This window comes from Balaenoptera borealis, assembly GCF_965194805.1.
Source record: "Balaenoptera borealis genome assembly, chromosome: 3".
Lineage (NCBI taxonomy): Eukaryota > Metazoa > Chordata > Mammalia > Artiodactyla > Balaenopteridae > Balaenoptera > Balaenoptera borealis.
The window spans coordinates 36,396,919-36,421,162 of NC_138866.1; the positions used below are offsets into that span (position 1 = coordinate 36,396,919).

Here is a 24,244-nt window from a genome sequence, read left to right on the forward strand (position 1 = left end):
AAAGAGCTACTTCTGTTCAAAGGCAAACGCTTGTCATGTGGATATTTTCTGATAAGGGTGCCCACATGCAGTGGGTGTAGCAAACTGTGTAGGCACGAAGAGAGATAAGTCAGGGGAGCAGGCCAGGTCTGCCAAGCCCAGATAATGGGCCGGGGCTTAGAGGAGTTCATTTTATAAAGGCAGCCCTGGGCTGGTTTTGTTATGGACTACTTTGGATCTTTCATTTTCCAATATTTTTGCATGTCTGTCCGTCCCTCTGTCTCTCTCTTGAACAAGGGAGTATTATATGTAGAGAGAACAATAGCTCGAGAACTCTGGACTTCTGGGTCTCATTTCTGGTGGGGTTAGTGACCTGAAATGCTCAGGCCTTTAGAAACAGCAGCGTGCTTGCCATCTCTATGGTGGCATGCTGTGGTCACAAAGGAAACAGGAGCCAGACAGATTTCTAAACACCAAGGGAAGTCTTAGAGCAGGTGGGATCCCTGGAATGTGGTTTGAATGTATTTTGGTAACGTCTGTATATTTTGGGTAGAAATGGGATGCGGCATCTGGGAGGAGAATAGTAAATCTGACTTATACACGTAGGAGGTGTTTATGGGGAGCCCTAGCACCATCTTCACGTTTCTTTTCAACTGAAGCCCTGCTAAGTGTTAATATGGATTACTGGACTCTTAACACAGTTAAAATTTATCATTAGCAGCAACTCATCCAAAAGTTATGCTGCCAGACCAGGTGTAGGTTGTACTTCACCCCTTGCTTCTCACGGTAGTGTGACCTGGGGAAGTTCCTAAACTTCTGTAAGCTTCACTTTCTTCCTTTATAAGATGGAGAAAGTGAAAAGCGCTCACAGCTCGTTTCATTATCAATACACTCCTGTGTATGCCAGGCACTTAGTATATGCGTCCCGTGTACCGAGTCCTCGCTGAATATGCTTGTTCCTATTTTTGTTATTGTTATTATCGTTGCTGTCCTGTGGTGGTATTCTACAGATGTTTGTTGTTGGAGATGCACATTCCTATTGTGTGTTGGGACCTGTTCCCTTCACATGAGTAGCCAGAGGTCTGGCTGCCTGAAGTGCGGCGAAAGGGTTTGGATGGGAATAGCTGTGGACAGTTCACAACTGAGGGCATTCATTCACTGGTAATCAAGGGTAACTGTAAAAATAAAGGAAGTTTGGCTCTTCTAGCCCATCATTTTTACACGGGGACTCCTGCTAAGCAGCTCTTGGGAGGCACAGCTGTCACACATGCACGTGAGGACAGTCTACTCGGCTTAGGGGCACCATTTTGAGGATGGATAGACTGCTATTGTTGGCTCTCCACTGCAACCTGTTTTGTTGGATTTTCTAAAGGCCTGGGTTACAGCACTTTTATAATTAAAAACAATCTAATAAAACATATTAGGTTGGCCACAAGGAAATACATCCAATTAATAGTGGTCCTGTCTAGGCTGTTCTGGTTTAGTAAGCTGGCTGCTGGTGGTAGGAGAATGGTTCAGGCCAAGGCACAGGAGCTAATGCTAAGGGAAGAAGGTTAATGTTGATGCCTCCCAAGCCTGCTGACTGACCTGGGGTGGGAAAGCTGCCGAGGTGAGGCAGGCATCGCTCCCCTCTATGCAAACCCACTCTCCTCTCAGAGCTCAGCTCTTCGGATTGGTTTGACAGCTGATGGCCTTTATCCAGAGAAGGCAGCTTGAGCAAGCCAGAAAGCTGTACTAACTCTCAACAGAATGTCACTCCCATCCCTTTTCCTAGCATGAGAAGTAGGGATGGTGATGGAATGAGGGCATTGTGATGGGGCCATGACCAAGTAGAAATGAGAAAGTAAGGAAGTTACTGCTGTGTTTGTTGTGAAGAATTGTGGCAAATATTCAAACAGTGATTTTATTTTCCCCCAGTGGAATATAGACATCTTTCTCCTTTCATTGGAGGGAGAGAGGGGGTGTCACATGACAAATCTTGAGTGGCGACAGCTGGCTTGCTCTGCGTCCTTCCCCTAGCATCTCTTCTGTAGACGAGTCTCTGACATCATGGGAGATGGTTGCTTCCTCATGTCTGCTCCTGGCACCATAAAAACCTCAAGAAGTGCAAAAGTCTAGACAGCTTGTTTTAATCAGAAATCTGTCATCCAATATTTAGAGGATCTGCACAGGTACCCAAAAAGGGAGAGATGGCCAATCCCTGAGTAGATGCTGTGTAAACACTGGATAACATTTCTGATGATTAAAGAAACCCTCAACTTCTGCATATCCCCAGCTTTTAAGTGCCATAAACAGAGGAGAGGGGAAGAATAGTTGCTGTTTTATTACTGGAGAAACTGAGGTACAAAGAGGGGCAACAGTTCATTCTTCTGAGTTGTGGGAGCGGCCACAGACCTGGTGCAGTGCTTGGTGGCCCACATGTATTCAGGGCTGCCCTCTGTGCCAGGCATTCTGTGAAGGACTCTTAAATACATCATCTTATCTGATCCAAACAGCAGTGCTGTGAGGTGATGACTGGGTGTTTTTATATCTATCATATCACATGATACAGATACTTTATTTTTTTAATTTATTTATTTTTATTTATTTATTTTTGGCTGCACTGGGTGTTTGTTGCTGCATGCGGGCTTTCTCTAGTTGCGGCGAGTGGGGGCTACTCTTCACTGCGGTGCATGGGCTTCTCGTTGCGGTGGCGTCTCTTGTTGCGGAGCACGGGCTCTAGGCACACGGGCTTCAGTAGCTGTGGCTCGCGAGCTCTAGAGCGCAGGCTCAGTAGTTGTGGAACATGGGCTTAGTTGCTCCGCAGCACGTGGGATCGTCCCGGACCAGGGATTGAACCTGTGTCCCCTGCATTGGCAGGCGGATTTTTAACCACAGGGCCACCAGGGAAGCCCTGGTGATGACTATTAACTCCACCTTATATATAGATGAAGAAACGGAGGCTTAAAGAGTTTAAAGAAATGGCCCAAGGCCACACAGCTAGTGAGTGGCTAAGGCCAGAGTCATCCCGGGGCTGTCTAACTCCAGATGCCCCCAACCACTGCACGGCACTGCCTGGTTCATGTCCCCAGGTCAAAGTCGCCTTAGTCTACTATTTCTGGCACTAAATCCCCTGTGTGCTACCCTCTGGTTCTTTCTGGAAGCTGGCTCAAGCCTTTGCTGAATGGTCGAGTATTGTTACCATGTACTTGAGAATGTCGAGGCATGGCAAGCTTTCTGGAGTTGCTTGCAGACTGTTTTAGCGATGATCACTCACTTCTCCACACTCTTCAGATGACCTACCGTGGCTTACGTGTCCACCACCCTGGCCACACACACACGCCTCCCTGGCAACGGTAGGCACTTGGCACCTCTGGCTGCCCTGGCCCCAGCCAAGCTATTTGGTGTCAGGCCTCTTTAAGAGAGGAATGTGGTAGCAGTTCCTTTGCAAGCAGCTCAGTCTGATTACAGGGTGAGGCTCTGACATGCTGTCCAGTTCTGGGTAGCCCATTTCCAGTGCTCAGAACCAGGGGTACCCTGGCTTCGGGTGCTTTCAGGTGATAACATTTGCTGCGCTCTTTAACAGATAGGCGGAGAGTGTTATCAAACTGTGGCACCTTGGAAAACCTGCAGAAACCCTCCTCTGGTTCCACACATTGGGGTTTCCCTTCTTCTGAAAATAGATAGATGTGTGTTATGTTAAAGAGGGACCCTAAAAATAGAGTGTGGCTTCAGTGAAGAGCTGGGGGGTTAAACACAGACATTTCCCTTCTGACGCTGCCACTTGTTTCTCCTGGGAAAGTTACCCCACCTTGCTTTCCTGTCCTCTCTGTGTCTGCGACGACTCTGGGGGAAAAGGTGCTTGGAGATCCTCAGAGGAAATGTGGGTCTGATGCCTGCTAGAGACCCAGTGTATTTGTGTTCTGCAATCTCAGGGTTGGATTAACTGTGACATTAAAGGGCCTCTTGGCCTCCCAATGTAGATCATCTTTCTTTCCTGTTGCTTTGCTTGATGTTCTTGTTGCCTGGTGTTGAGCTGGATGTGGACGAATCTGTCCCAGATGATTTAAAAACTGTTTATAGGCACCCTGCTCCTTTGATCTCTCATCCCTCCCTGCATAGGGCTCGGGTCAGGCAGGGCTATGATCACAGTGGTTAAGGGCAGGGGCTCTGAGCCTGACTGCCTGAGCTTGAATCCTGGCTCCGTCACTTACTGGCCAATGAACGGGGCAAATCACCGAACTCCCTAAGCCTCAGTGTCCTCACATATAAAATGGGGATAATAAGAGTTATAAACAAACGGACCTAAGTAAACTTAAAATCTTTTGCACAGCAAAAGAAACCATTGACAAAACAAAAAGGCAACCTGCTGAATGGGAGAAAATTTTGCAAATGACATGACCGGTAAGGGATTAATATCCAACATATATAAACAGCTCATACAACTCAACATAAAAAAACCCAAACAACTCAATTAAAAAATGGGCAGCAGACCTGAATAGACATTTTTCCAAAGAGGACATGCAGATGGCCAACAGGCACATGAAAAGATGCTCAACATTGCTAATCATCAGGGAAATGCAAATCAAAACCACAGTGAGATATCACCTCACACCTGTCACAATGGCCATCATCAAAAAACACAAATAACAAATGTTGGTGAGGATGTGGAGAAAAGGTAACCCTCCTACACTGTTGCTGGGAATGTAAATTGGTACAGCCATTGTGGAAAACAGTATAGATGTTTCTCAAAAACCTAAAAATATGACCCAGCAATTCCACTCCTGGGTATATATCCAAAAGGAATAAAAACACTAATTTGAAAAGACACATGTACCCCAATGTTCATAGCAGCATTATTTACAGTTACCAAAATGTAGGCAACCTAGGTGTCCATCAACAGGTGAATGGATAAAGAAGATGTGGTGTGTATACACAATAGACTACTACTCAGCCATAAAAAAAGAATGGAATTTTGCCATTTGCAACAACATGGATGGCCTTGGAGGGTATTGTGCTAAGTGAAATAAGTCCGACAGAGAAAGACAAATACTGTATGATATCACTTATATGTGGAATCTTAAAAATACAGCAAACTAGTGAATATAACAAAAAAGAAACAGACACAGAGATAGAGAGCAAACTAGTGATTACCAGTGGGGAAAGGGAAGGGGGAGGGGCAATATAGGAGTAGGGAAGTAAGAGGTACAAACTATTAGGTATAAAATAAACTACAAGGATATATTGTACAACACGGGGAATATAGCCAATATTTTATAATAACTATAAATGGAGTATAACCTTTAAAAATCGTGAATCACTATATTGTATACCTGTAACTTGTATAATATTGTATACCAACTATGCTTCAATCAAAAAAAGGAGTGGCTGTTTCACAGGGTTGTTCTGAGGATTTCATGTGATGGTGTTTATAAGGTGCAGTGTCTAGCGTGAGTTAAATTCTCAGTAAATGTTTTTGATGACAACTGCTTAATAGCTAGAGAAGTTTACTCCCTAGTATCCAGATGAGAAAACTAGAACTCAGAAAGGAGAAAGAAGTTTCTCCAGTTTTGCCAATGAGAAATGTTTGAATAACCTGCCTGACTGTGAGATCCTTGAGGACAGGGACCATCTCATTATGAACACATATATAGTATCCATTCAGGAAATATTTGGTTAAATTAATTTCCACTCATAATGGCACTGTCTCATTATTTTTTTAAGTTAGCAGTGAACAAAAAGGATTGAGATAGCAGCAGCAAAATGTAGAAGCCATTTACATCTCCCTGGTATTGTTTCTTCCCCAGAGAAATGTGATCGCTAGCCTGGTGGTTGGCATGTAGACAGGTTCCAGACCAAGGAGCTCAGTGTGTGCCAGATAAACTCTCACATGCGTGAAGGAATGACGGATAAGAGGCTCAGCCAGATGAGGCATGTGAACAGGTGTCCTCCTTCAGGTCACAAGAAAGCTTCTTGGAATAGCTTGAGAGTTCTTTAGGGGAGCTGATCCCCTCCAAGAGTAATTTGCCCTATAAGGTCTGGGATCGCGTCTTAAATAATTTCATGGTTACATATATGACCATGCATTTGAAGCAGTCCATATTATCCTTGTAACTTTCAAGGCTTTTTGTTTTATTAGTATTTATAAAAGATACTTTGAGACGTTTAAACCTTGAGTTTAAACGAATGCCACAGAAAATCTCTCCTCTGGCTCTCATTCCACATGCAGGAAAGACTCAAACATTTTAGCCTTGTAGGGTGTTCTCAGTGGCCAGAATGGCTAGAAGTAACCCATTCTCTTGGAGAGATCCAAAGGTGGAAATGGCACCATTAGCAGTCACTCTCGATATTATGAGAAGGAAGAACTTTTCTTCTAGATGGGTGTACCATCTGGGAACAGAGAGTGAACCGAACTCTCAGAAGACCTGAGTTTAAGCCTTAGCTACGCCGCCCAAGTGTTGGGCAAGGAACTCAACTCAAAGTCTTAGTTTGTTTAACTGAAACTGCGATTAATAGTATCTCCCCCACTCCTACCCTGTCTCCCAGGTTGTTAGAAGGATCAAAGAGAAATTATGTGAGAAAACTTTCTGATAAACACTGTTTACCTGGACAATAAAATCACCACTTCCTGTCAACAGCACCCAACTCAAATGGCATCTCTTCCGTGAAGCCTTCTCTGGTTTCTCCAGCATTCAGTATTCTCTCCTGTCTCTGAATTCCTATGGTATTTTATTTATGTCTCTCTCTTCACACTTACCTAATTATATCTTGTTGTATCATTACTTATATCCACGTCTTAGGCAACCTGAGGGCAGAATCTGTGCCTCTACCACATTTATATCCTCCATTATAGTACCTTGCTGGAGAAAACCCTCTCATTATTTTAAAATAAATTGTAATAATTATTCTATATCACTATTGTCAAAGCAGTTCATAACAATGCACCTGCACATAGTAGGTACTCAATAAATATTTGTTTTTAGTCTTTTTATTTATGTTTATGTTTTTAGTTTCAGTATTTTGTTTTTAAATTTATTGAGGAATAATTTACACACAGTAAAATTTACACTTTTCAGTGTACATTATTATAGGTGTTGACAAATACACACAGTGGTATAACCACCACCACAATCACCCTCCAAACTTCCCTCATGCCCCTTTGTTGTCAGCCCCTTTCTTCAACCCTAACCGTTGTCAACCACGGGTTTGTTTTCTGTCCTTATAGATTTGCCTTTTGCAAAGCTTCATATAAATTGAATCATACAGTACGCAGCTTTTTGTGTCCAGCTTCTTTCACTTAGCATAATGCATTTGTGATTCATTCATGTTGTGTCTAATTTATCAGTTCCTTTTTTATCACTGAGTAGTATTTCATTGCGTGGAGGTACCACAGTTGGTTTATCCATTCACCAGTTAATAAACAAGTTATTTCTAATTTGGGGTCATTATGAGTAAAGCTGCTATAAACATTTACATTTTGTGTGAACCTAAGTTTTTAGTTCTCTAGGATAAAAATACCCAGGAGTAGGATTGCTGGGTCATATGGTAAATGTATGTTTAATTTTGTAAGAAACTGCCAAATTCTTTTCCAGAGTGGCTGTACTATTTTGCATTCCCACCAGCAATGTTTGAGAGTTCTAGTTGCTCTGCATCCTGACCAGCACTTGTTGTCAGTTTTTTTAAAGCCATTCTAATAGGCACTTAGTGATATCTTATTGTAGTTTTAATTTGCATTTCCCTAATGATGAATGAAATTGAGCTCTTCATGTGCTTATTCTCCATCCGCATATCTTTTTTTTTTAAGTTTTTTAAAAATTATTTATTTATTTATTTTTTAATTTATGGCTGTGTTGGGTCTTCGTTTCTGTGCGAGGGCTTTCTCCAGTTGTGGCAAGTGGGGGCCACTCTTCATCGCGGTGCGCGGGCCTCTCATTATCGCGGCCTCTCGTTACGGAGCACAGGCTCCAGACGCGCAGGCTCAGCAATTGTGGCTCACGGGCCTAGTTGCTCCGCGGCATGTGGGATCTTCCCAGACCAGGGCTCGAACCCGTGTCCCCTGCATTGGCAGGCAGATTCTCAACCACTGCGCCACCAGGGAAGCCCCCATCTGCATATCTTTTGATGAAACATCCGTATAAAACTTTTGCTCGGGGGGCTTCCCTGGTGGCGCAGTGGTTGGGCGTCTGCCTGCTAATGCAGGGGACACGGGTTCGAGCCCTGGTCTGGGAAGATCCCACATGCCGCGGAGCGACTGGGCCCGTGAGCCACAGCTGCTGAGCCTGCGCGTCTGGAGCCTGTGCTCCACAACAAGAGAGGCCGCGACGGTGAGAGGCCCGCGCACCGCGATGAAGAGTGGCCCCCGCTTGCTGCAACTGGAGGAGGCCCTCGCACAGAAACGAAGACCCAACACAGCCAAAAATAAATAAATAAATTAATTAATTAAAAAAATAAAAATAACTTGCTATTTAAAAAAAAAAAAAAACAAAAACTTTTGCTCGGGCTTCCCTGGTGGTGCAGTGGTTAAGAATCCGCCTGCCAATGCAGGGGACACGGGTTCAAGCCCTGGTCCAGGAAGATCCCACATGCCGCGGAGCAACTAAATACGTGCACCACAACTACTGAGTCTGCACTCTAGAGCCTGCGAGCCACAACTACTGAGCCCGCCTGCCACAACTACTGAAGCCCGCGTGCCTAGAGCCCGTACTCCGCAACAAGAAAAGCCACCGCAATGAGAAGCCCGCGCACTGCAACGAAGAGTAGCCCTCGCTCACTGCAACTAGAGAAAGCCCATGTGCAGCAACGAAGACCCAACACAGCCAAAAATAAATAAATAAATACATTTATTAAAAAAAAAACAAAAAACTTTTCCTCATTCTAAATTGAGGCTTTTTTAAAATTAATGAGTTTTTTCCTTTTTAAAAAAATTAATGAGTTTTGAGAGTTCTTTATGTATTCTAGATATAAGTCCTTTATCAGACACGTGTTTTACAAGTATTTTCTCCCAGTCTGCAGCTTGTATTTTTAATATCTTTCCAAGAGCAGACATTTTTATTTTTGGTGGTCAGATTAATCAATTTTTTCTTTTATAATACTCAGTCTTCTATGGATCATACTTTTGGTGCTGTATCTAAAATATTTTGCTTAACCCAACTTTACAAAGATTTTCTTCTGTTTTTTTTCCTAGAAGTTTCAGGTTTTACATTTAGGTCTATAATCCATTTTAGCTTAAATTCTGTATGTGGTGTAAGGTATAGGTAGAGGTTCACTTTATTTTTCATTTGATGTCTAGTTGTTCAGCACCCATTTGTTGAAAAAGACTACCCTTTCTCTGTTACATTGTTTTTACACCTTTGACAATAATTGTTTGACTATATATATATGTCAGTCTATTTCTGGACTTTAGTCCATTGATCTGTATGTCTATCCTTTTGCCATACTATGCTATCATGATGGCTGTAGCTTTATGGTAAGTCTTGAAATCAGGCAATGTGAATCCTCCAGTTTTGTTCTTTTTACAAAATGGTTTTGCTATTCTATTTTCTTTGTATTTCAATAGAAAATTTAGAATCAACTTGTTGATTTCTAAAAAAAAAAAAAAAAAAGCCCTGTGGGTATTTTGATTGGCATTGCACTGAATTTGTAGATCAGTTTCAGGAAAATTGACATCTTAATAATATTGAATCTTCTATTCCATGGGCATGGTATATCTCTCCATTTATTAGACTTTCAAATTCTTTCATCAGTGTTTTGTAGTTTTCAGCCTACTGATCTTGCACATATTTTGTTCTATTTATATCTAAATATTTCATGAGTTTTGTGGGGGGTGCTTTGTTCAATAAAAAATTGTTGAATTAATGAATAAACAGTGCCAACCTACTTGTGAATGCTTGTCTTGATTCTGTGTTGGAAAATTCATCAAAGTCCTTGGTTATGGTCAGGCCGGCAGTGAGGCTAAGAGGTCTGGGTGTAACTCTAGAAGGCAGGGAATAGGGCCTCATTCTGCACCCTTCTTGCCACGTTCTTTAACTTTGGACAGTTCCTTCTCCCACCCAGGGTTTACCTCCTAGCACAGGTTGTACATTAAGTTAAGGCTATACTTTTCAAGGGCTCTCTAGGCAAAGTTGGCTTTCCCTGTAGGTGCCATACACAGTTCCCTCCCTCACACAATTTGAACATGCTGAGTAACCTGTCTGACCAACCATTTCTCACCTATTTGTCTGGCTTGGCTCCTACACTCTTTCATATCCATCCTTTGAATAAGGTGATCTATTTCTGTAAGGTGCTTATTAAGATGTGTTCCCTGGGAGAGATACTCTGCCCCTTGGGAAAGTAGATACATCCGTTTCATCCAATTAACATGTACTAAAATTGAGTGCCTACCATGTGCAGAGACCTCTGAGGTGAAAATGGCATCCTTCCCTTTGAGGAGTTGACTATGATAGGGAATTAGGTTGTCAAAGTCAATTTTGTTTTGAAGTAGGGATGGAAGTAGGTCTGAAGGAGGCGTTCCACTTGGGTCATTCAACTCAGTGGAGGAACCTGGCATCAAGGGAGGTTGAGAGAGCTTGGAAGCTTGAGGCAGGGGTAAAAGGGAAAGACAGTTGCAGAAGGGGCAATGGGGTAATGACAATAGACTCCTTCTACTGTGTACTTTCCTTTTTGCTGTGAGAGTGTGTGTATTGAGCTGACCCACAAACTTGATACTAAGAAATACTGCATTTTCTTTGTAAATAACTATACCTTGGGGTTATAGGGTACTCTATGGTTTATACATCATTTTCATATAACTTCCTATAATCTGTACAACAGCTTTATGTGGTAAGTGGTGGGTGTGTTGATTTCGGTATCCTAACTGCTCTAATAAGGAACTGTAAAATAAATTTTATTTCTGGCTCACATCATAGATGAGTCAATGGGTATAAATTGAGGGGGAGACTTTGTTCCCCACAGTCATCCAGGAAATCAGGTTCCGCTCATGTTGGCCCTTTAGGTCCTAGGAGTTTAGGGGAAAGAATGAGGAATTATGGGGAAGATTTTTATGGCTAAGGCCTCGAAGTGGTGTCCCTTGTGCTCATTCAGTCACACAGCCACACCTAACCATAGGGGCGACTGGAAGATGCCTCCAAACTGGGTGTAGGAAGAGTAGAATTCGGACATTGATAGGCCCTGTCCTGTGCCATGGAAGCACAGGGTATTTCCCTCATTTTACAGGTGGAGAAACTGAGGTACAGAGTGGTTGAGTGACTTATAGAAGAGCACACGACTACTAAGTTAAGTACAGGAGTTAGGATTTCAACCCAGGTCTGCTGTTTTGATAGAACAGGGACAATAATACTAATAGCAGTAATAACAGTAATAATATCTAATAGTTTGTGAGTATAGGTATGTGTTAAATGGGGCAATGTATATAACGCTCTTAGTAAATTCCAGGTTCCCTTCCGAGCCTTGGGCTTTGCTCACAGTTGTGTAAAGAGCCAAGTCTTTTTCCTGAGGACCGTGGGCGGCAGAGTGACTGCATGAGCCAGCAGCTGGTGCGTCCTCATCAGCAGAGTCCAGGGAAGGAGGCTGAAACGGATTCTAGTGGCCGAGAGGTGCTCTCTGAGCCTGGGAGGTTGTGCACAGGAGGACCGGCTCTGCCAAGCCTGGAAAGGCTGCACTTGCCTTTGCTGAGAGACTGGAGCCTTGCAGGCAGCTTTCTGTATGTGTCCAGAGGACAGCCCCGCTGCGCCAGGCTCACGCCCTGGCCAAAGGTGGGAAAATCCTCCAGCCGGCGCCCTTCCCCTCAGGAGTCCTTGTGGGCCTGAGCAACTTTTAAGAGATTAATTTTAACTGAATTATTTTAAAAGCTCTAACATGAATGAATACCAAATTGGCACCCATGACATATATTATTTATAGGTTCAACTTTTAAAATAGATCTCTTTGTTTGTGTAGCAGAGCTGTACGGATAGAAACCATTCTATGACTGATGTTTCTGTGACACAAGAAAGAATATATAAAAGACTTCTCAGCTAAGTGGAGTGGGGCTTCCCTGTCTAGAAGACTTCTGGGTGAGAACGGCTGCTTTCATCAATGTTTCGGGTGAGAAAATTAAGGTGTGGGTTGAGTCAGAGCTGCTCTGAAAGGTTTCAAGATTGGATCGTAGGCATTGGGCCCTGTTGCCACTGCCTGTTCTTTTGCCACCACAGTCCAGCAAAAGAGGAGGAGACAGCGGGAGTGTGAGATTGAGGCACAAGGGCAACAGTGACACTGGCAGGGCATCAGTGACCAGCCTGCATCCACAGCACTCCTGCTACGTGCCACGTTTCCAGCCCCTTCACCACCTTGACCTCCAAACTGGCCTCCAAATAGTGTGTCCTCTGCAGGAGCTGCTCTTGTCCTCTTCGGGAGCAGTGCTCTGCATTTCTCGGTTCTCACCCATTTGTTCAGTATTTTTTATCCCCATTTTGTGTACCTGGCATTATGCTGGGCAATTGGGACAAAAAGAATGACTAAGGATGTCCCTGGCTTCAAGTAGCTTATGGTCTATTGGGAAAGACAGAAAAATAGATTATTCTCCTAAATTGTGGCTAAGTGCTTTGATGACAATGAGCACTGAGTGTGATGGGAACCTGGAAGAAGTGCTCCCACCTCCCACTGCTGCAGGGGATGGGGGTGGAGATGGGGAGCTTTCTCGAAGAAAGCAAAGGCTAAGACAAGTTCTGAAGGACAAGAAATTATTCTGAAAAAGAGGTAGTGTGTTCCAGGCTTAGGGAACAGCATGTGCAAAGAGCGTGTCCAGAGACAGCTGGGGACCTGAATAGAGTTCGTTATGGCTGGAAAGTAGGGTTGCGGAAGTAGGGACGGTTGGATAGAATAGTGTTCAGGTAGGGGATAGATCACAAAGGGCTTTGACTCTGATTTATGATGGGTTTTAAACTTTCTTCTGAGATAGGGAGGAGCTATTAAAGTATGGAAGTGACCTCATATTTATATTCTAAGATGATCTTTCTGGCCACAGTGTAGAGGATAGGTCAGGATGGTAGGCAAAAGAGCAAATATGGGTACAAAGAAATCAGCAGGAAACCACTAGACTTGAGATAACAGTGCTGAGAAGTGAAGGGGAGCAGTGGAGACAGAGAAGAATGGAGATTTGAGAGACATCGAGGGGACTGAGTTGATGAGATACTGGGTTCTATCACCCCAGGTTTGGGTTTGGGCCATTGGGATATTGGTGGACTAGGAACATGGCAGGAAGGGCTGGGACTGGGTTGGTGATAGAGTCAACTGGGAATAATGCTGAGTGTGAGAGGCCTGTGGGCCTTCCAGGTGGATGTTCAGAAGGCAGTTGGATGTGATGGATGGGTGTTGCGGAGAGTTCACGCAAGGTGAAGGTCACGAAGTCATTCACGCGAGGTGGTCATTCAGGTCATGGGAGTGCAGGAGATTGTCTAAAAAGAGCGAGTAGACAGAGGAAGAATGGAAGGGGCCCAGGACAGAACTCTGGGGAACATCACCATTCAAGGGACAGGTAGAGGAAGAGTAGCCCCCAGAGCAGGCCAAGGAGAAAGGCCAGAGAGTTAAAGGAGAACAAGGAGCATGTCCTGGAAGACAAAGGAAGTGGTTTCAGGAAATTTTGGAATGGCTAACAGAGCTTAAGGCTTCTGAGAAGTCAAGATAAGACCTGAAAAGCATCTATTGTTTTAAGGAACAAGGAAGGGAGGTGTCAGTGAATAGCTTCAAGAATAGTTCAAGAATAGCTTCATGAACTAATAGGGAAGCCAGCTTTCAGTGCAGTAAAGAGTGAGTTGTTATAGGATGAGGAAGTTCTCATGAATATAGTTAAATACACTGTATCTATTTTTACTTTAGGAGCAGAGGCCTCATCATACCTCTCAGTTCATCGTCATCATTTTCTAGGCAGGGCACCTCCCCTGGTTGGTTGGTTGGTTTCCTTTTATCTCCATTTCCCTTTTCCATCTCCCTAAGTCCACCTAGAGACAACCACTTTCATGTGTTTAAGAGTTTTTCTTTTGTTTATATCCTTATAATATGTATACTGTTTTATGTGCATATGTTTTGAAATTATTCAGTGGTGTGTTATAGATCTCATTCTGTTTCTTTATTTTATCCACTATTTTTTAAGATCCTCCAATGCTGCCATGTGTCCTCCATGTGTACATTCACCACATTTTACTGTCCATCCCCCAGCGATGGACACACAGGTTATCTTCACCTCCCCACCACCACAGTCAATGCTGCAGTGAACTTCCTTGCATATGTCCCCTTTTTGACCTGTATGAGAATTTCTTTCATCTGTATGCCTAGGAACAGGGTTGTAGATACGCAACCTGCCTGAGAACTGCAGACTGCCTTCCAGAATGGCTGGGCCACTCCACACTCCCACCAGTAGTACACAAAGTGTCTGTGCTGCACGCCACCATCTACACCTCATGTTATCCAGCTTGATAATGTTTGCCTCTGGTGTCTCCTTATTTTAATCAGCATTTCTTGGTTAGCTAATGAACTTGAGTATCTCTTTTTAGGGTCTTAGCCGTTTGGATTTCCTCTTCTGTAAATCACCTGTTCTTATTCTTGGCGACTTTGTCAAGAAATTTGGCTTTGAAAGGGAGGAAAGAAAGGATGGAAAGGAGGAGTTTTACTTAAGATGAGAAAGACTTGAACGTATTAAAATGAAGATGGAAGGGAGAAAAAGCTAAAGATTCATCTTCTTCCCAGGATTGGAAGGATGGCCAGAAGGAAGGATAGTGAGGATCTGGCCTCACCCAGCAATAAAAATGAGACTGGGGGAGGGAGCAGGACTGAGGAGGGAGAGTCGGTGCACAGATCATCAGCAGCTTTCCCTGAGCCCACCGTGACTGCCCCCTCCACTTGCTGGTCATAGAAGCAGTGGAGGATCCATGGAGTTGAATAGGAGGGGTAAGGTGACCTCCTTCCTATTCTAGGAAAATGTTATATTGCGTTTCTAAATGTTTGAAAGTTATATTTGTTTTAAATTGCAAGGAGAGGTGCCTAAATTTCAGCATATGGGATGTGGCACAAATAAAGTTATAGAGGCACATGGTACAAAGGTGGGGGGTGCAGGACACATGGACCCTCTTGGTTGGAGCAGAGTTGGCATAAGAGAGAGTATGAACTCAGCACCGACTGGTGTAGGACCCTGGATTAGACTGTGCATTAGAGAGTTGCTGAAAGCTATGGAGTAGAGGCGAGTCATTATGAGGAAGGCTGTGTAGGATGGATTGAAGAGGCCCAAAACAGACAAAGTTGGACCATTACCCAAGTCTAGGCAGGAAACGGTAAGGGCCTGGAGTGAAGTGGAAGCCTTAGAACATAAAGGGGCGATGGATGGAAGACACTTTACAGAGGCTTAATGACTGGCCATGGTGATGAATCAATATTGAATAAGTAAGTGCTCAATGCACATAAGTGGGCTATGTGAATGAGTACTGCATGGATCAAGGAATAAGGTGGGATAGAGGCTCCAGAGTTTGAGCTTAGGTCTCTAGGAGGAGGAGGATATTTACTGAGCACCTCTATGTCCCAAGCACGGTGCTAGGCACTGGAATACAATAATGAATAAGACAGGCTTGCAGCTGCCTGCAAAGAACCTCTACAGTCTAGGCAGGGAGAGGCAAAAACAAAAGTGAACCAACAGATGTATGAGTAATTGCAATTATGATGAGGGCTATGAAGGGGTCAAGCAAAGTGCCCAGACTGAGGATGACAAAGGACTTAGCTTAGATGTGGCACTCGGGGAGGACTTCCACAGGAAGTGATACCTAAGAGGAGACCTGAGGAAGGAGGAGGAACCAGACATGCAAAGATGCTCCAGGAAGTGTTCCAGGCCAAGGGCACAGTGTGCACAAGAGCCGGGGCAGGGTGGGGAGGGGGCGGCCTGGGGCGTGGATGCCGGTTGAGAACTGAAAGGAGACTTGCAGGTTGCATGTAGGGCATGTGGTGAGGGATGAGCTTGGACTGGGAGGAAGAAGCCAGACCATACTAGGTGCTAGGGCCATGGTAACATAACCTCAAAGCCACGATCACACCTAACATAATTGACTATAATTCCTGGTCATTATCCACTATTGAGTCTATAATTCAGATACCCTTGGTTGTCTAAAAAATGTGTTTTGGTGTTGTTTGATTCAAATTCCAAACAAAATACATGTTACATTCGCTATTATATCTCCTAAGTCTCTTTTCATCTACAGCAGTCCCTACCCTCTGCCTCTTTTTCAGTCTGTTTGTTTTAATGCCGTTGACTTGTTGAAGAAGTGGAGTCGGTTGTCTGTAAAATGACCCGCCTTCTGGGTCTGCCTCTTTGCTTCCTCATGTTGTCATTTAACTTGTCTATCAATCTCCTATAATTCCTGTAAATGGGAAATTAGCTCTACAGACTTGATCAGATTGAGGTTCAACTTTTTTGGCAAGAATGTCATAGGCCATGATGTCCGTCATATTGCATCATATCTGGAAACACACAGTATCTCATTGTCCTATTCTTAGTGATGCTAAAACTCATCAGTGAATTCAGGTGTTGGGAACTTGATTCCATTGTATAATTCTCCATCAATCTGTTATCTAATGGTTTTATTTTTTGATTGTCTTTTCTGAATCAATTGTTTCATGAGAAATATCTCACCTTTTATTTCAAATTAATTATTTCAACCTATTCTTTTGTTAGAATTTATTTTATTGAAGTATAGTTGATTTTACAATGTTGTGTTAGTTTCTGGTGTACAGCAAAATGATTCAATTATACATATACATATAATATTCTTTTTCATATTCTTTTCCATTATGGTTTATTGCAGGATATTGAATACAGTTCCCCATGCTATACAGTAAGACCTTGTTGTTTATCTCTTTTATATATAGTAGTTTGTATTTGCTAATCCTAAATTCTTAATTTACCCCTCCCCCACCCCTTTCCCCTTTGACAACCATAAGTTTGTTTTCTATGTCAGTGAGTCTGTTTCTGTTTTGTAGATAAGTTCATTTGTGTCATATTTTAGACTCCACATATAAGTGGTATCATATATTTGTCTTTCTCTGTCTAACTTACTTCACTTAGTATGATAATCTCTAGGTCCATCCATGTTGCTGCAAATGGCATTATTTCATTCTTTTTTATGGCTGGGTAGTACTCCATTGTATATATGTAACACATCTTCTTTATCCATTCATCTGTCGATGGACATTTAGGCTGTTTCCATGCCTTGGCTATTGTGAATACTGCATGCATCTTTTTGAATTATAGCTTTGTCCAGATATATGCCCAGGAGTGGGATTGCTGGATCATATGGCAACTCTATTTTTAGTATTTTGAGGAACTTCCATACTGTTCTCCATAGTGGCTCCACCAATTTACATTCCCAGCAGCAGTGTAGGAGGATTCCCTTTTCTCCACACCCTCTCCAGCATTTGTTATTTGTAGACTTTTTAATGATGGCCATTCTGACTGGTGTGAGGTGGTACCTCATTGTAGTTTTGATTTGCATTTCTCTGATAATTAGCGATGTTGAGCATCTTTTCATGCGCCTGTTGGCCATCTGTATGTCTTCTTTGGAGAAATGTCTATTTAGGTCTTTTGCCCATTTTTTGATTGGATTGTTTGTTTTTTTTTTGTTGAGTTGTATGAGCTGTTTGTATATTTTGAAAATTAAGCCCTTGTCAGTTGCATCATTTGCATATATTTTCTCCCAGTCCGTAGGTATTTCAGCCTGTTCTTGACCACTTCGAATGTTGAGGCCACACTACCTCCCTGTGCAGTTTTCATCAGAGAAGAGAGAGGTAACTGTGGGTGTTCTAGAAAAGTCTTCTTGGAAGAACAGAAAACGGGCATTCAGCTTTTCAGTTCAACTATCGTAGAATTACTACTTGTTTTGGGGGAGGAGGCCAGCGACTATCTTGAAAGAAATGAGTTGGGAGGGATAAGAAGTAGGACAGGGTTGTAATAGCTTTCTGTACGTGCAGCTATGGAGCCCAAGAATCCCGATAGAAGATAATCTTTGAAAATTACGTATATTAAGAGGACCATCTCTCCCCTCTCCTTTCATCATTCCCAGTGGACATTTGCCTCTGTGTTGGACGTGAGGTGCTGATAGGTGGTGTTAAGATAGAGGGCTGATGGGCCAATCCCTATATCAGAGCTGAGCAGCACCTGTTCCCCATTCAAATCCCTGTAAGAACTGTTGGGGCCATGATCCCTCCCCTCCTCCCCCATCCAAGCAGCTGCAGCATGACCGAAGCCATTTCTTAGTAGGAGATTTTTCCATGATGAGGGCAGACGAGTTGTGACATGTGGGCCTGAAGTCCCTGCCTGGTGACAGAAGCTGGAGCAGAAGGATTAAAATGACCAAACAGCAGCAGACTAGAGTGACCAGGATGTTGCAAATGTATGGGCATCCTTGATGGTGGCAACCATGGAGAGGAGTCTTGAGACTTTAAGAACCCCCAAGCCACACCCTCCTAATGATGGACTGGAAGCCAGGCTGGGTCAGAATGGGAATGGTAGAGTGTGGGAAAGCAGAGTGTGCTCTGGGGAGAGGCAGCAGCTTGGCCCAGGCACTGCTGGTGACGTCCATCTGCTGGAAAGGTCACCCACAGGTGGTATGCTTGCCCGGGCTTCATTGTCACCCTATGGTCCTGAAACTCCCCTACTCTGCTGTGCTGGAAGCCGTGTGCTCAGTCTTAGCCATAATGAGACTGAGCCGTAATTTCTAGGTGGAGACGTCTGCTAGACGGATGGAGGTGCCAGGCTGGAGATGGGGGATGGGGAGGAAGTTGGGGCTGGCTCTAGATTGAGAGTACCCTGCACTGGGCAGCTCACTGGTTCTCCTGCTGTTTTAGTGAGTGTTTATGTATTTAACTATTCTTTAAGGTGTCTGTGAATATGCAATGAGATTATGATCAAAGGGAGTAGAAGAATGTTCTGTTTTGGTAAAAGCATTGGCAGAAAATTTGCAGGGAGACTTTAGGATTTAATCTTTTGACCTGGGTTGCCATAGTACCAAAACATGTTAAAATCAGGTTTGGGGTAGCATAAAGGGGCAGAACAAAATAGGAAGCAAGTGAGGGGGTCAAACCTTACAGCTAAAGAGAAAATAAAGATAGAGAAGGTCTAAATTCTCTGTTTAAGGAAGACTGAATTTAAGCTACTGCAGTAGCCTGCACTGGTGACCCTGTTAAGGAAACACAGCATCAGCCTGTATTTCCCCCATTTCTCACTCCTGGACTTTGTTGCTGCTCATGTTTGTGTGGTACAGGAAAGAGGGGATACGGTTGGGCGGGAAAGAAAAGAACATCCATCCTCTGCTGCTCAGCGCTATGGGAAGGGCTGAAGTGAGCTCTACCTAGGACTCTGGCAGCACCCTGCAGGTGGGGAAAGGAGCTGCCATGACAGCCACCTCCTGGGTTCCTACCCGCCCCGGGAATTAACTGAGCATAGCACGTGGGCTTGAAATTCCGAGGCCTAACACCTGATCTCAGAAGCGGACAGGTCCCTGGGCACATGAGCGAAGGGCAGAGCTGTGGGTGGCATCAGTGATGTTGTGAAATCCATTTCCCAGGCAGGCGCTCCTTCTGCAAGTGAGTGCGCTGTGTAATCACATGAGCTTTTCAGTACTGAGCTGTGGGCAAGTCTTCTAGGGACCCATCCCACTCAAAGTGTAACCTGGGGTCAGGGGGCGGCAGAAGCTCGCCATGTGAGGCTGAGCCTCGGACTGTGCTTTTGGAGATGGGCCTGCCCCGCTGCTGGACAGGCAGGTTGATGGACAGGGAAGGTGGGCTCTCCTGGGCGCGGAGTCCCACAGACCACAGAAGACCCACCTACAGCCTGACGAGGGTCTGGTGGGTTGCGAGAAGGGCTTCTAGGGGGCTTCAGGGTGAACTGGGCAGTAAATGGACATGGAACTACCTCTTATACCTTTTTTCCTGGGTGGGCTGGCAGGGAAGTGAGGTGCAATTTGGGGCCTATTTTTAGCCATGGAATCGCTGTCTGCCGTACTCATGGAGGGCCAGTCTGGCTGCATAGATGACTTATATCCTTAAAAACGTGACTGAATCACCTTGGCTCCAAGTTCCCCTCCGATATCAACTTAAATGTCATTTCCATGACCCCCCCCAATTTGGTTAGGTGTCCCCACCATGTGTCCCCAGCCTATCCTGTTCTTTTCAGTCATGGTGGTTTCTTTATTGCCATGCCTTTGAAGGGCCGTTGTGACAGTTATGGGTGACCCTGGGTTGAATTTGGTTTTAGGCATATTTTGTTTTGTTTTATTTTCCTGGAATAACCATCTGTAGTTTTCCTCTTTTCTTATTTTCTTCTCTTCTGCCTCTCACACCTGATTCTCCCCTTGCCGCTGAGCACACTGGCCCAGCCCCCAGCCCCTTGGCCCTGATGGGATGCCATCTGGGCACGCCACTGGGGTGGGCATGGCTGGGGGAGGGGGCAGGAGGAAGAGGGCCTCTCTTTAGTTTCTGAATCTCTTTCCTTGGTGTTTGTCTTCAGGGACCTGACCCTTCTAAAAAAAAAAAGAAAGAAAGAAAAAACACCTCGCGCTGTGTGTTTAGACGCGCACGTGTGTTTTTTTCGCGTTCCGGCAGAGCCGCTGCCTCGCTGCAGCCTCCTCCGAGCTGCAGTCGCAGGAGGCACGGGCGTTTTTAAGCAGGCTGAATTGCTGTCGAGTGGCTGCTCTTCTGCTCCCGGGGCCATCAGTCTTGTCTTGAACACCCGGTCCTGCTAGTCTGCCCGCTCAGGCTCATCTTTCTGGGGCAGACTTATTTACGGAGCCGCGGCAAAGGTAATCTCACTCCCTGGGCCCCGCGGCCTGGGCCCCTCTCAGCCACTCTTAAAAATAGCCTGAGACGAGAAGGAGAGCCAGGGTCTGGTTACCTCCTGCACGCACGATCTGATCTCACCTCGCCTTCTGCATCTGGCAGCTCGGCCCTGCTCGGGGGCCAGCGGTCAGCCTGTCAGCCCCTCCCCACTCACAGCTCCAAGCTGGTGGTGGTTTCCCTTAAGGGAAGTAGGGAAGGGCGTGGTGGAGTGGGGAGGGCCCTCCCAGCCACCTCTGCCGGGCCAGCCGAGGGGGACATCTCAGCCCTGGAAGCAGCGCGTCTGTGCAAGACGACAGGCTGTCAGAAGGGACGAGGTTGTGCTGGATCCCAGGCCTGGAATCACGGCGGGTACCCGGTGGGGTGATGGCTGGCTCCCCTGCCTTCATCCTGCCTCCCCCCCATCCCTCCCCCACCCCACCCCCTGCCCGCCGCATGAGTAGCAAACACCTTGGCCAAACCCTGGAAGCTGGGAATGCCCTCTGTCCCCGTGTGCCATGTTCTTTCCCCACCTGCTTTCATAAAGTGGCCTCTTCCCAGTTTGGCCTCTTCCCAGCTGTAGCAGTAATTCCTGAGATGACCTTGGGGAGGCCTCATCCTAAGAGGCCTTGGTTTCCTCCCTTATGCAGTTAGGGTGGATAATTCCGGCTCCTCCTGTCTTACCTCAAAGGCCTGCGGTGGGATTGATTAATCAGATGGGGGAAAAAGAGCCTGAAGTGATTCTGTCTGAAAACTAAGGGCTCTGGCGCTGCAGTCACGCTTGGATTGGTGAGCTGGCTTCACTTCTTCCTCAAGCGTGTGCCTGCTTGGGTGGGTGAGTGCGTGTGCTGGACTGAGTGCGTGTGTGATGTGCATGTGTATGCACGGCTCCGGGAGAGAGTGGCTTACCTCACCGCTCACTCGCTGTTGACACTTGTCATTTGTCCGCCTCACAGCCTCCCCTACTCCCACCCCTTTTGTTCTCTTGGATAGGAAGGCTCTGGGCTCCCTGTTCTGTGTCACAGACTTGATCTTGGAGTCCCGTAAGCTCCCTGGGGAGAGGACTGAAGGGCAGGTACAGGGGAGGAAGTTAAGACTGAAGGGAAGCCAGTCTTGTTCCAAAGGCCCAGGACATTCAGGACCCAGCCTGGCCTCTCTAGCCTCCTGTCCCGCTTTTCTCTCTGACCTTGCCCTCACCTCCAGTTATATCGTAAGGTTCCTAAATTTTGCCACGCCCTTTCTTACCTTCAGAACATTGCACCTGCTCTTTATTCCTTCTGTTTGGACCCGTTCCTTTCCACCTATCCCTTTATAGGATGCTTCCAAGCTTCCTCTAGGAATCAACTCAAACTCTCCTTCCCCGGATACCCAGCCTCTAGCACGAGTCCCTCACTCTCCCTCATCCTTTCCTAGTTGCGGCACAGCATCACACCTTATTGTAACTACTTCTTCAATCATCTGTCTTGCTGCCAGAGTATAAGCTCCACAAGGACAGGGCCCTCCCTGTCTTACTCGTAATTGCCTGGCACAGTGCCTGCCACCTCGTAGGGACTTGGCGCGTATTTGAAATAATCATGAATGAAGGAGTATCGTGAATGAATGACAGGCAAGTGAGGAAGCCAGTGCTCCCGGTGCCCATGTTCATGGCGCAGATGAACACACAGCTCCGCTGTGGGCGGGATCCCCTCACCACCCCACACCACCATCATGCCTGGGATGCAACAGGAGAACCTGTCCAAGCACCTGGGCGTACTTCAGAGAAGGCAAAACCAAGAGCCCAGCTTTCTGAATGTTTGCTGCAGGGAAAGAACTCGGAGGGCTCTTGGGCAGCCACTGGGAGGGGTTAACTTCCCCCAGTGCAGCTGCCGGGGCTGGTGGCACCAGTGGCATCTTAAAGCTCATGCTCTCCTCTCTCCCCACTGATTCATGTTTGAGTCAGACTCAGCCAACTCCCAGCTTCTCCCCTCTCCTGCCCTGTCCCCACCTCCCCACCAGGTTGGGTCCTGGCCCCAGTCCACAGGGTGGGGCTGCTATTCCCAGCTTGTCCATGCCAGCCTCTGACTCCCAGGAGAGCCAGCCCCCTCGGTGGCCGCGGCGGCGGGTTTGGAGGCAGCGGGCCTGCCTGCGACTGACGTCTCCACCTGCTGGCTGTCCTGACCCTTGCTGCATGCAGCTCTCCGTCCCCGCCGCCACTGCCGCCGTTACTGTTGCTGCTGCTGCATTATTTTATACCTGACAACCTGGAGACCCTGGGTAGGAAGCATGGTCAGGCAGAGGGCACCGTGTGTTGCTCCCGCAAGGATCTACTCCTGTTGGACGCCCCAAATAAGTTTCCCCTGAGACAAAGTCCAAGGGGGTGGGCACTAACCCTCTGACTATGTTGCTGTCCGCCCCCAGGGACCCTTCCATGAAGACTGAGGCAGGCGTAGCTGCTGAGAGCCTGCTGACATGACATCGGCCACGGAGTTTGAAAACGTGGGCAACCAGCCACCGTACAGCCGGATCAATGCCCGCTGGGATGCCCCGGACGATGAGCTGGATAATGACAGCAGCTCAGCCAGGCTCTTTGAGAGGTCCCGGATCAAGGCCTTGGCAGGTACTCTTTGGGGCCGTGGCGGTTAGGGGAGCCGCTCTCCTAATCCCGAGGTTCACTGCCCTTCCCGCCTGTGGTGAATCCTTTGCGTGCGTTGGCGTGAACCCTAGCAGGGCGGTGATGGAGACATGGCTGCGTGGCTCAGAGTCCAGGGCCCCTCGGGAGGGAGCACAGATCAGGCAGCCTCTCCTCCCACATGTCCCCCACTTCCTCCCAGGTGTGAGGTGGTGCCAGGTGGGCCCTTGGCCTCAGCCTCTGTCCTGAATGACCTGTGTCCAAAGTCAGAAGTAAAAGAAGGTCTGGGCAAAGGAGAGTGTGATTGATGGGCGGGACAGCCGGGCAGAGGTGCGTGGACCTCATTATGTACCTCGATGCCCTGCCTGGTCCTGGATAGAGGAATTGTCGTCATCTTCTCTGTGGCCCCGAAAGGAAAGGGTGATTCGATAGGAAACTGAGAACAGATAACATCTTCCCCACACTGCCTCAGAAAGGAGGATTTTCTGGACTAAACCTCTTATCAAACTGGAATTAGATTTTTTTAAAAATAAATTTATTTATTTTTGTCTGCGTTGGGTCTTCGTTGCTGCGCGCGAGCTTTCTCTAGTTGCGGCGAGCGGGGGCTACGCTTCGTTGCGGTGCACGAGCTTCTCATTGCGGTGGCTTCTCTTGTTGGGAGCACTGGCTCTAGGCACGCGGGCTTCAGTAGTTGTGGCACAGGGGCTCAGTAGTTGCAGCTCACGGGCTCTAGAGCACAGGCTCAGTTGTTGTGGCACACGGGCTTAGTTGTTCTGTGGCATGTGGGAGCTCCCCGGACCAGGGCTCGAACCTGTGTCCCCTGCCTTGGCAGGCAGATTCTTAACCACTGCGCCATCA

At 46.2% G+C, this 24,244-nt stretch overlaps 1 protein-coding gene across 8 annotated transcripts in view; it reads left to right on the top strand.

Moving 5' to 3' along the window:
- The window catches only part of SPTB (spectrin beta, erythrocytic), a 123,370-nt gene that overhangs the window by 32,126 nt on the left and 67,000 nt on the right, over positions 1-24,244 (top strand). The window contains exons 1-5 of one of the 8 annotated variants that reach the window (XM_082386407.1): positions 16,776-16,805; positions 17,668-17,754; positions 20,474-20,765; positions 21,429-21,567; positions 23,176-23,374. In XM_082386407.1, coding sequence (XP_082242533.1) covers positions 23,227-23,374 — 148 coding nt within the window. In that variant the 5' untranslated portion in view covers positions 16,776-16,805; positions 17,668-17,754; positions 20,474-20,765; positions 21,429-21,567; positions 23,176-23,226. Of the gene's footprint in view, positions 1-11,892; positions 12,040-16,775; positions 17,755-20,473; positions 20,766-21,047; positions 21,151-21,428; positions 21,568-23,175; positions 23,375-24,244 lie in introns of those variants that run through there. The other 7 variants (XM_082386409.1, XM_082386411.1, XM_082386408.1 and 4 more) reach the window with 7 other exon arrangements.